Below are 12,532 nucleotides of genomic sequence, written 5' to 3' on the forward strand. Positions count from 1 at the left end.
GAGATAAAAATGAGATTTTTATGTGATAACGAGTACGTTGCTTTGCATATTTTAAACTCGCCAGTTTACTTTTGCATAAATGCACAAACACCCGAAATCCGTTAGACAGAAACGTAAAGACTGGGAAATTTCAAATATAAATTTATAACGAAAATAAATTCTCGTATTCCTTTTGCATTCATTTTCAATTTTAGCTAATTCTGCGTATAGGAAAGGCGTATCCATTTGCATTGATTCCTTCAACTTTTAACAATATGTTATTCGAAATAAAATTTAGTTCTCTACTTGAGAAGCTTTTTCAACGCCTCCTATGACTATTATAATGTACGTCTATAAGAATACTATGGATCTATCTGTTTATTTGTTGTACTTGTACTGAGCTGTATCTAGATACCATTCAGAAGTAAATGTATTTATGAATGCACATGTATACAAGCTATTATGACCTTTGGCCTTTCCACTGACACTTTTCACCTTTTCTCGAATTCTTGTGAAAATATGTAAACCATGCACGAATTCTACACTGTTTAATATACACATATTATTGTATAATACGTGTACATGAAAGAAATAAGTAGTCGGATAGTTCGCAAAATCTGAGAGTAAACCCATGCGATCCATGTAATACATTTAATTTGCAACGTTTATCGACCAATTTATATCATTCAATTCGCTGAATGCTTTTTTCCTACTATTTTCCCTTTTTACTGTTTTACATTGACTTTACAATTTTATCAAATTTTTGTATCTTCGATTCGTTAAAAAAGGCGGAGATTTCTCGTTCTAACACATTTCTCTACTTCGAATAAAGTAGTTAATAATTCAGTGATAAATATTGTTTCAGTGCTCAGCCTCTAAGTAATAATTAATTAACGAATGACCGACGTTCATATCGCGTATCCAATTGCTTTAATGTCTAATTAAATTATTGACCGTTTCTAAAAGCAATTTAGCGCGGCTATTATACATCTACGCATTAATTGCGATGAAATATCGAGTTTCGCCACAAGGGCTCGACGAATGTTTGCTGATTTTCGCGGACCTTCTCAAAACGATTGCGATGGAACTTCGTTTATGCTCACGAGGTCCATTTGTTTGAATGAAATTTTAGTTGGTATCCGATTAAACGATTTCCTGCTGATTCAATCCACTTGTCTAAACTCCTATTACACATATGAAGCCTAGTTACATGAATTGCTTGCCCTCCGTCAAGTTCGTATAAACTAGCAGTAATTCTGCTGTAACTGCCCAACGTACTATCCGCGTATTATACTTCATTTTGCCCAGCCATATTCTTTATCTGTTATTTTCTATATCACAGAAACTCATATAATATTCATATATTTCTGTGTACATTTACTTCCCGGCTCGAGTAGAAATTCCATTCCCGTTTTCGTCTGAGCACCATTATAAATGCGAATATTATAGCCACGCTTTCGAACTCTAACATATAGTGAATATTCGTGCAAGAATACCGCACGAGGATTAATATTATGACACAAAGTTACGACGACATACGAATGAAAACTATACAGGGTATGCCAGTATTTTTCGATCAAACGGTGTTAGCACATAGGTGAAGATGAGGAATACATGTCATATAAACATACGTCGTTGGAAGCTTCGTTAAAGAATCATAACAAACGAGCAGTAAACAGTAAATAACGTGTTACTATCACACAGTGTTTTCCTAGCTGTGTGCAGAGATATAAATTATATAAATTGTATAATATTAAATTATAAAAACGTAAATTTGCTTAAAAGTCTGCGGTCTATGGATTATCTTTCAAAAGTAGATAATAATAAATCCACGAAGTTCTGTATAAAACTGATAGAACAACCAATGCTATCAGTGTTTAGTCGTAAAGCCAGCTTTTTGCTGTCTGACCATCGCTACTCTTCTACTGAAGAAACAGAAGATTCGACTTGTCACGTTTCTCCGCTAGTCTTCCTGCGCTTTTAGTGGGGGAAAAAAATTGGAAAAAGAGGAGAAAAAGCAAAGAGGAAGAAAATACACACGTCACGCTTCACTGAAATGAAGCCAGCATGGAGACAAGAGCGTCTGTCTGCATCCTGCTAGCATCGCTTCCAGGATAGACGTGTTTTGTCGACGCTGAATGCGCCAGGGAAAACGAAGAAACACTCTGAAAAATGAGATTTCTGTAAAGAGAAAGGAGCGAAAAGCAGACGTAGGCTGGCGTTGCGATGGAGACAAGGCAAGAGCCAGCTGCACTAGCGAGCATTGGTTCGGAGGCGAACTCTAGTCCTTGAGATGTGTCATCCTTTTCAGGATTCAGATAGGGCGCAGGTACGCGCACGGCGATGAATGCAACTGGTATATGCGAGGGCGCGGCTCGTTTGGATCGGGAAATGCACAGACAGAGACGCAATCCAATCGGATAGAAATTAAGAGAGTGGAAGCTGAGCGCGATTCGGCTTGAGCGTAAAGCGAAAGAGACTTGGCTATCACTTGGACAGTTGGACGAAGTTGGCGATCCCAGAAAACTAAACAGTGTTCGTTTGTCCACGATTTGCCCCGCTGAAATTTTTGCCTAACTATACTTTAAAAAAAAGAAAACTACCAAATGAAAACATTAAAAAACTGATAATTTCTTTGGATGGATTTGGGTGGACAATCTTGAACAGATCATAGACGATCATATCCTACATAAACGTTAACGAAAAGGTTCATGTGGCGGTGATGTCGGTTTTTCTTAATTTTTATTTACTAATAATTGTTTTTTTAAAGGTGGACAAATGCGAACGAATCGTGGGCGATCATATTCCACATAAAAAACAGTGAAAACGTTCATAGAGTGGTGATGTTAAATTTTTTTTTAATTTTTATCCGTTGATAGCTTTTTCTTTTTTCTTTCTTTTTGAGAGTGGACAAATGGAAATTTTGGTTGGACAAATGTGCACGAACGAATATTGTTTGGATTTTTTTTTAAATCTGAGGGTGACAACTTCACTCAGCGTTTTTGTCCGCCGTTATATTATACCCGAATCATGGATCGAATTTAATGCTGAAATGGACACGAGAAACCAGTGAAATCGGAAAGATCCTTTCGTGGACGCCGTTTATAACGTCCACGCCGCGGTATCTCGTTCCATCTGATCGAAATCCTGGAGAATTCCATGTAATCTCTGATGTTTATGGACCTATTCAGCGATTCTCGCCATTGCACGTCGTAAAACTGACATAAAAGTTGGACGCTGTCCATATTTTAGGATTGCTAATTATGTAAATTGGTGTATTCGCCACGGGCAGAAATGTACGTCAAGCGTTCAGTTTGATGATCCCTGAGATTTGACTCTCGAGCGAACTATTTGAAGAAAGTCCATGATTATCGAAATGGTACAGTAAACGCTGGAAGAAATATATAGCGTGTTCCGATCATTTCTAGTTCTCCTTGAACATGTGACTTATTTTTAGAGACGTGGAACTTGTAAATAGTATAGTACAATAATATTTTTGTAGATAAAAGTAGTTGCAGGTAGAGGATTTTCAGAGATGTCAAAATTATTCCATCTTTTTTTAAGTTATATTGTGTAGATATTAATCATTTTATACGTAGAGAGACAGCGAAAAGAGAGTTTAAAGAGTAAAAGAGGAAACTGTTGTAATATGGCGAAGCTGAAATATAATTGACAAGGGGAACCGAGCTTCCCTTATCCGAGCTAACAGCGAGACAAAATTGCGTGGAAAATAGAATTTTAGGATAGCAGAACAATCACTTTCCCGATATGAAATTCCATTTCTTCAAATATAGATTAAGATCGATCGACAGTTTCTTTAAATATTTATGGGTCACATATGTGTTTGGCTGCTAATTCAAGATCAGTACCTACATAGTATGTTGGATTATCGTAAGAGCGAATGTGTGGTGTGTGACTGCAAAAATATAATTCTATATTTTGCAAATGTTTCTTGGTACATGGATGTAGTATCGCGGACATAAGGCCTAGGAGTTAGCGGGTGAACCACATACAATGTCGCGGGAGCCGAGGCGTTTTTAAACCATAAACAATGTCCCGAGAGCCGAGGTGCCGATGGGCCCGTAAATGTGTCGTCGGTCCTTCAAGTGAATAGTTTCATAGAAAAGGTCTACGTGGCTTTGGCCACGAGCGGTCGCGGAACACGTGTGTGGTGGGTCTACGGGGAAGACAAAAGACATGCGAGAGCAGTGCAGTTTTAGTTGAGAAGTCGAAGACTGTGAATCGAGAAGTCAGAGAGTGCGAGTTGCGTTGTCGATATAGTGCTGCTAGCGTTGTCGAGAGAGTGTGGTCCGCGTGAGAGAGAACGTTGGATCAGTTGTGTCGAGAGTTGTCTAGATTGTAGCGTGTTATTGCGATTAGTTCATGTTAAACTACCATCGTTTTTCTGTCTATATTTGTACAATCCATTCATTGTAAATAAATTACAATTATCAGGATATAATAACAATATATTCCATTGAAGATACTACATGGATTGTGTTATTAGTAGGAGGGAGACATCTGAGATTTCCTGATTTCTTTTTTTTTTCTTTGATTAGTTACATCTCAATTTTTGGAGAGTAAATCAGACGAGAAATAGGTTAAATTAAATAATTATTATGACTTTTAATTTATTACCTTGAACCGGTATACAGTTACATTCTTTTTCTGCTTCGAACCATCGAAGCTCCTTTACGAATGCAACGAATGCTTCGCTATGAGAAGGCAGCTTTTCGTTACCACATTCGTTTGTTCTTTCCATTTGTATAAAATCGTCGTTATTTTCATCCTTATCGCGATGAAATTGTTTCATTACGTCAGTATGTTTAAGGTTTCTTCCATTGCCAGTATCGGAGGAATCTACGTGTTCTGCATAATCTTCAATATTATCTTTTTGTTCTTTTAATGTCTGTGAATGTGGTTTCTCCAACACCATGTGTTTTTGCCAATCCTGTTGCATTTATGCTTCCGATTTTTTCAATTATAACGCAAATTTGTTTCGATTGTTACAACGCTATACTTGTTACTATACTCGATCGAGTAGAGGAAAAAATACATTTTATATGAACAGTACAATTGACATAATTACAATTAGCGTAATATAATACTAACATGTATTAATATATTATACAATATAATTAATAAGATATGCACATGTTTGAAACGTTCGGATATTAAGGTATTCGGACAATGTATGTTCGGATATTAGGATATTCGGATAACGGTTGTTCGGATATTAGGATATTCGGATAACGGGTGTTCGGATATTAAGGTATTCGGGTAAGGCGAACTCTACTGTACAATATAATTGTATATTCTACAACATACAAAAAGATGTTTAATACAAGTTTTAATTACACTCGTATAGACAAGTATCAGCTTTAAACTTTCTTCTATCCACCGCTATATTCATCGCTGCGTTTATCAGTCAAGAGCAATTACAAATTCAACAGCAAGTGATAACGGTCAGAAGTTTTTTTTTTTTTTAGTAATTCCTTACGTGAATTAATTTTCTAAATCGTTTAAATACATTTGCAAAGAGCGCGATATCCTGTTTCATCCGATGGAGTATTTTATTAATCCTTTCGCTTCGGGTGCCGCTTATAGGCGGCGACCACGCGATGATCGGCACCCCATATACCACGATATGAGTGTAAAGATTGCAATGTTGGCTTATGTATAGATCCTTGTTTCAAAATATGTATATCATTCAGAATTATGTTACTAATCTTTACCTATTAATATATTAACTAATTTACTTTTCATAATTAATTATATTAAACATTTTATCGTAAAGTCTTGTAAATATGTAATATATTACCTGTAATTTTGTAAGCCTTTTCATATTAAAGACGTAAATTATACTTATCATATTGGAGCAAGGATTGTTTTATTATTGTTTTATTCACGCCATTTGTGGATTAAACGTGTATCTTATTGAATTGGCAACTAAGTGAGTAAGTATTTGAATCTATTTCTATAAAACACTTTACAACCACGTGAATATCGTACTGAAGACACGAGTATCATGATTTTATCACTATAATTTGAAACAAGGCTGAAACGTTAAAATATTGAAATATATACATAAATATACATGTACATAAGATATATTTACTCGTAGTGAACATTCTGCAATTTTTATGTGTATTTCCGAATTGATTGAGGTATTTGTCGAAGTGGGTCTCACTTCTAGGAAAACTCTGCATATTCTCTAGTGTTTAGATCTTTTTTTTTTTTTATTTGGAAGTAGTTTGCAATCAATTCTCATTGAGAATTATAAGTAAATTATTCTGGCGTGGTACTATAACGTGAATAATAAATGATTATCGTATGTTTGGTTCTAGCTGAATCTAATGTTTAGATCTAGAAGGTAATGTGTTTTTAGCCTGCGGATCTGACCCGTCGTGTCAAGTAATTGAGTAACTAGTGGGTTTTCGTGGTTGTTAATTTTTATGTTATATCTATTACTGAATTTGTATATTTCTTCTTTAACTGTAAGTATCTTAAGGTCGCAATGTATCGTTTCGTTGGTAACATACCAAGGTGCATCTATTAAGGATCTTAGAGTTTTTGATTGCAATCGTTGAAGAATCTCTATGTTGCGATTACTCGCTGTTCCCCATAGTTGGATCCCATAGATTCAAACAGGTTTTAATATGGGTGTTTAGTTTTTGGCACAATTCTCTTTACAGCGGCTTCTTTCGTCTCTATCATATGTTGGCAACTAAATGATTGCGGATTTTGTCATTAGGTGGTATTGACAAAATCCACAATCACTTAGTTGCCAATCCAATACTTTCAAACATAGCCTACAATGTGATAAAGAAAGGAAAGGTAAATTTGTGACACGCGAAGCGAAATTAAAAACGCAAGTGTTCGCTTTGATATTACACTGAACAAGTTATCTCCAATCATTTCTACTTCACATCGAAAACGAAGATCGAAGAGATACTTTTACCAACGTTGTAAGCTCGGAACAACAAGCGGCAATCTTTTTGTCGCGTTCTGCTTCTACTGTAAATAACCGTGCAGTGCAAATGGTGTCAGTCACGCACATTTTGCTCGTGCGTATCAACAAATGCGAATCGACAGCGCCCTATCGAATTATTAATATCGTATCGTTAAAATTAAAATCGATTTCAAAAGATACGATCTTTGCACGCCCACCTACTTCCCTCGTTTATAGACAAAACGTATTATTTACAAATTGGCCTTTGAAAATGTCACTAGAATTACCTTAATTAATTGGCAATTAATCGCTTTGAGAACTGAAAATCAGATACAGTAGAGTGTACAGTTTACATTACGTTAACATTACAGTAACATTACGGTTGGCTTGAAAATGAATTTTAGAATGCGTTATCTTTGTACGCGCGTGTATTTGCAACTTGAACTTTTTATTCTGTTCAATATCGAATGTCAAAGTATGTAACTCTTTTCTTAACAAAATCACTCGAAGATCACATCGAAGATCGTTTCCATTTTATAAGAATTAATGGAATATCGTTCATTTGTAGTTTTATTTGACTTACAGTAAGCATCGATTTACAAAGAAAATGTGTTGACAAATTCGACTATGGAGATCACGTGCAACTCAATATGGAATGTCAAAGTACGTAATTCTTTTCTTAACAAAATCATTCGTAGATCACATCGAAGATCGTTTCCATTTTATAAGAATTAAATTAATGGAATATCGTTCATTGGTAGTTTTATTTGACTTACAGTAAGCATCGATTTACAAAGAAAATGTGTTGACAAATTCGACTATGGAGATCACGTGCAAGTAATTACTAAACCACGGACAATTATACATTTTTTAAAAATGAAAAATCCCACAAATCTACAGACTGCAGATAATATGCAAAAATATATTTAAATATATATAATATTAAAAATAGAGCACTTACTGTGATATTTAGTAGACGAAATAAATTTCTATTCACAATTTCCATTCCATTCAAATTATGTTTACAAGGATAGAAATTTGCATAGAACATCCGCAGTCTATTAATTACTTGGAGAATAATACGATAATCAAGCGGACCAGGTGCATCGATCAGCCGACAGTTTGCCTAAACAGGAAAGTTATGACCTATGGTTCTATATTTATTTCGAATTGGCACGATTGTTGCTGATCTGCGAAACAAAACGTGCAGAAACTTAGCAACTACCCTTGTTCTCTTGACACGATCCAGAGATTTCGCTTACTATCCTTGGCAGACTTTCATTTTAAACATTGATGCATTTAGCGAAGGAATTAATCTTCCAACGATTGTTAACTCTGCTTCAAGAACGAGACTTCTTGCTAAAGTTGAGGAAACGGTTCGTTTCATCCTCCAAATGCGAATTTCAATGTCACTTTTCACTGCTACTTTATCACCATATTGTGTTATTAACTTTATCCAATTAGTTATATTATGTTTTTACTATCTGCATGATATTGTATGTTTGTGCAACGAAAATCTAACATATTTTTATACGCATCTGTGTAATCATCTTTTCACTACAATCTTCGTAAAATCGTAACATATTGTCTGGTCGAATCCTAGTAAGAATTCTGTAAACGTGTTTTCGTAATCGTATTTTTATTGGGTTGTCCGGAAAGTTTCTTTCGTCGTTTCGTAAGGTGATAAGAGATGAACAACAATTTCTGTTTTATATTATTTTATTGAATTAGGCGTGATCCATATCATTCTATTTCTATTATTATATTCGTGCATAATTCAATAAACTAATATAAAACAAAAAACATTGTGCGTCTATTGTTTCCTTATAAAACGAAAGAAACATTTCGGACAACCTAATACTATAATCTTCATTGCATTCTAGTGTAACATGATCCAAGAACTGTTTTGGTTACATCCAAAAATCGTTAGATTTCGAAGACTCGAGGTGCAGCATTTATTCATATTTTTGCATATATCTGATGAGCTTTTTAATTACAGCACTCGGGATATTTTCACGTTTCCAAACGATCTTCCTATTTACCACGTCACTTTACACTCTTTTCGTCTTCTCTGTCGTTTAGTTCATTTAAAATTATTTGAAACATTTGCAACGTACGACGTATCCCAGCATCTCATAGCACTGCATCGCCAAAAATCTGGTAAAATCCAGCAAAAGCTTCCAGAGAAACGAAACTTATTGTTTTAGACTTTCAGAAAATATTTTTTCCTCTTCAGAGAACCCACAATTGTAATGGATGAATAAACGTTGATATTTTCATGAACGGTGCTGTAGCAATTTCATATAACGCGATGCAGAAGCCAATTATTAAACAGCCAAGTAATGATAAACCTATAATTTCTCTAAAATATATTTACAAAATAAATGTATAATAATAATAAATGTTTCGTCTGCGATAAATACAAAACTCGTACAATAAACACTTTCGACTTTTAAACTTTAGCATAGGATGGAAAAATCACAATAAGATTTACAAGTACAGTGGCTAAAATATCGACGCATATCGCATTTCTATCGAGTTTTATGTTCCATCTGCAAGGCATCGCATTTTTGCAGCTTTGTGAGGATATTGCTAGATATCATACAATTTTAATGTACTTGGACCTAATTGATTAGTATGTGATGCTATACACTGACGTGGTGTGATACCTTTTGCAGCCACTGTATCTACAGAATATCGGGTTTTAATACTTCCGTGCAATCATTTCCTCAACTATTCGCTATCGAGAAAATGTTGCAAATGAAACACCGTCTGTTTCGAAGTGGATTACGGATGGCTGCCAATAAATTACTGGAACAAGTTTCGAGGGGTTGGAACTATTCAGGGTCAGAACGAACCAATATATTGATTGGCAAAGTTGTCCCCTCGAATGCGCAAGATAAAGAACAATTTCTAGGCAGTTAGCGAAAGGAGATTTTAAACGTTAACCCTTTGCACTCGGAATTTTATTTCAATTTCGTTACCAGCAGCTGCCAACGCTTTTAAGTGTTTTACTTGAAATTTACTTTAACTAAAAAATAAGAGAATTTAAATAAATAAAGAAAGAAAGATATTCACTTAAATATCAGTTTTATTCACATTTGCTATTGTTGCATTTTGTAATTTTTAAGCGTACGATATATCTCGAAACAATTTCCAGGATGCAATTCTGGTTTTCTTTCGCACGTTTCACAAAAAAGGGTGGACATGACAGAATGTCGAGTTACACTCGACATAGGAGTGCAAAGGATTAACGAATAACGTTGAACGATTATTGACTGGCCGGAAGGCCAATGTATTTTAGCAAATTAGTGAATTCATTTTTGGAAAAAATGTCATTTTCATGTTTGGCTCGATAGAAATATATTTTAAAATCCTAGAGAAATTTCAATAGGATATTTTCCTCGGAACAGGGTAGGTTCTATAGTGTCCATTTTTAAATTTGTCGTAATATGTTAAATATATTAACACGTATTATATTCTTATTAATAACATAAATCGATGAGATATTGATATATTAATATAATTTTACATTATAATACAAGACAAAACTGAAGATACAGAAAGCTTTTTTAATGAAACCTGGAAACAATGAACATTTCTCCTAAAACTGTGTTTTCGCCTGTGAAGAAATATAAACTCAACGTTGACTCTGTTACGTTTTCATTCAACTTTTAGTGGACTTTTTCCTGCTTTTAATTGCTTCTACTAATTCGTTAGGTATTTTATTATTTTTCTGAGTAACACGATATTTTCTAAGGTAACTTCTGATCGCAAATTTTTCTCGCTAGAATTCCCCACAGCTTCTCCATCGAATCAGGATTAGATGCTGGCCATCGTAATAATTCTACCCGGAAATGTTGAAACTAGTTTTTCCTAGCAATGGCTGTACGAGTAGCCGCTGAAGTCTCGTTGAAAAATTGTCTTTTGTCTTCTACTTCGGCTACGAAAGGCAATAATTCGCCATGTAACATCTCCCGATATGCCATAGCGTTTAATTTATTTATTTACAAAAATAATTTCACTTAACGTATCCAGACACGATCGATGATTTCTTGAAAATGTTGAGGAAATGTAAAAATAATGTAAATAAAAAATATGTTTGAGTCCACGATTATTTAAACATATAGATTTGTTTAATAAATCGATCCTTGTAAACATGGCTGAAAAACAGTGTACGAGAGCAACATACATTATTTTATTAATATTTCAGCAACATATATATATATCGATGCAGCGTTTTGCTTAAATTTGTCGAGCCGTATATTCCATTGAGAAATATCTCAAATGCAAAGAAATATGTTACGCGTGTGTAACGTGCGCATGTTATCAGAGATTAATAGCTACATACATCAGCGATTCCTGTGAGAAAGTTCATAGACCTGCTATCACGCGTAACTCTTGATTGAACGATTTCGAGGAAGAAACATTCGACCTTCGATCCTAATAAATCACAGTTAAACGTTTACGGTGCGGATTCTCGTCGAGAGGATACGATCACGCAGTGAGAAACCGAATCCGGAGCTGTACAATTTAGATAAATTGTCTGGGTGGGCGCACAGGGGAGAACACGTGCGACCTCTAACACTGGCATTGCAATCTGCCCGCTGTAATTCATGCTTCGTACAAGCACCTACTTCACCGACCTGTGAATATAGAATTCCTTTTCTTTTCTTTTTCTTTTTCTTTTCTTTTTTTTTTTTTTTTAATCGTTCACGTTCTATCATAAGAAATCCATCGAAACCGCAAAGTTCTATTTATCGAAAACGTGACCAGCTTGCAACACAGCGAGCGGAAGAATAGAAGAACTAGCTTACTTTGGTTTTATTACATAATTCTCGGTTATCCGATAGTTTTACGTAACAGTTTCAAAGATCTGTTTAATGTTTCTCCTAATCGCTAGTTCCTTTTTACATTTTTTATTGTACGTGTATATATTGTCTTGGGAAATTAAGTTTGACCGACAATTTTTAAGTAATTCGATCATTTCAATGGTAATAGTAATGTATCATATTTCTCTATTGATTAATTCAACTTTGCTAGTAAGAGTAATTTTTCATGTTTCTGTATTAATTAACCATTCAATGTCAACTGCAATGTCTCATATTTCTCTAGTAATTCATTCAATAACCTTGATGATAACAGTAATTACTCGTATTTCTGTAACAGCTAACTAGTCAATGTTAGTAACAATATCTCATATTTCTCTATTTATTAATTCAATAACTTTGATGTGAACAATTCCTCATATTTCTATATCCATTAACTCAATACCTTCAACAGTCAAAATATTTCATCATTTTCTATCGATGATGTATCATATTCGAGAAACGAAAATATATTCTGCTAACATACAAGAAGAGAATGGGTTTCATACCCATTTGTCTCGTGTTTCTCTATTAATTAATTCGATAACTTTGGTACTAATAACAATTCCTCACATTTCCGTATCGATTAACTCAATACCTTCAACAGCAAAAATATTTCATCATTTTCTATCGATGATGTATCATATTCGAGAAACGAAAATATATTCTGCTAACATACAAGAACAGAATGGGTTTCATCATACCCATTTGTCTCGCGTTTCTCTATTGATTA

The 12,532-nt window shown here is 34.6% G+C and overlaps 2 protein-coding genes across 6 annotated transcripts in view; one reads left to right on the forward strand and one right to left on the reverse strand.

The window, feature by feature from the left end:
- Positions 1-12,532, reverse strand: part of LOC122571792 — a 215,792-nt gene that overhangs the window by 93,069 nt on the left and 110,191 nt on the right. The gene's annotated exons all lie outside the window — the stretch shown is intronic.
- The window catches only part of LOC122571793, a 5,530-nt gene continuing 1,696 nt past the window's right edge, over positions 8,699-12,532 (forward strand). Inside the window, exon 1 of the mRNA XM_043735947.1 lies at positions 8,699-12,532. Within this exon, the coding sequence (XP_043591882.1) occupies positions 12,241-12,532 (292 nt within the window). The 5' untranslated portion in view covers positions 8,699-12,240.

The sequence above is a fragment of the Bombus pyrosoma genome, linkage group LG10 (assembly GCF_014825855.1).
Source record: "Bombus pyrosoma isolate SC7728 linkage group LG10, ASM1482585v1, whole genome shotgun sequence".
NCBI lineage: Eukaryota > Metazoa > Arthropoda > Insecta > Hymenoptera > Apidae > Bombus > Bombus pyrosoma.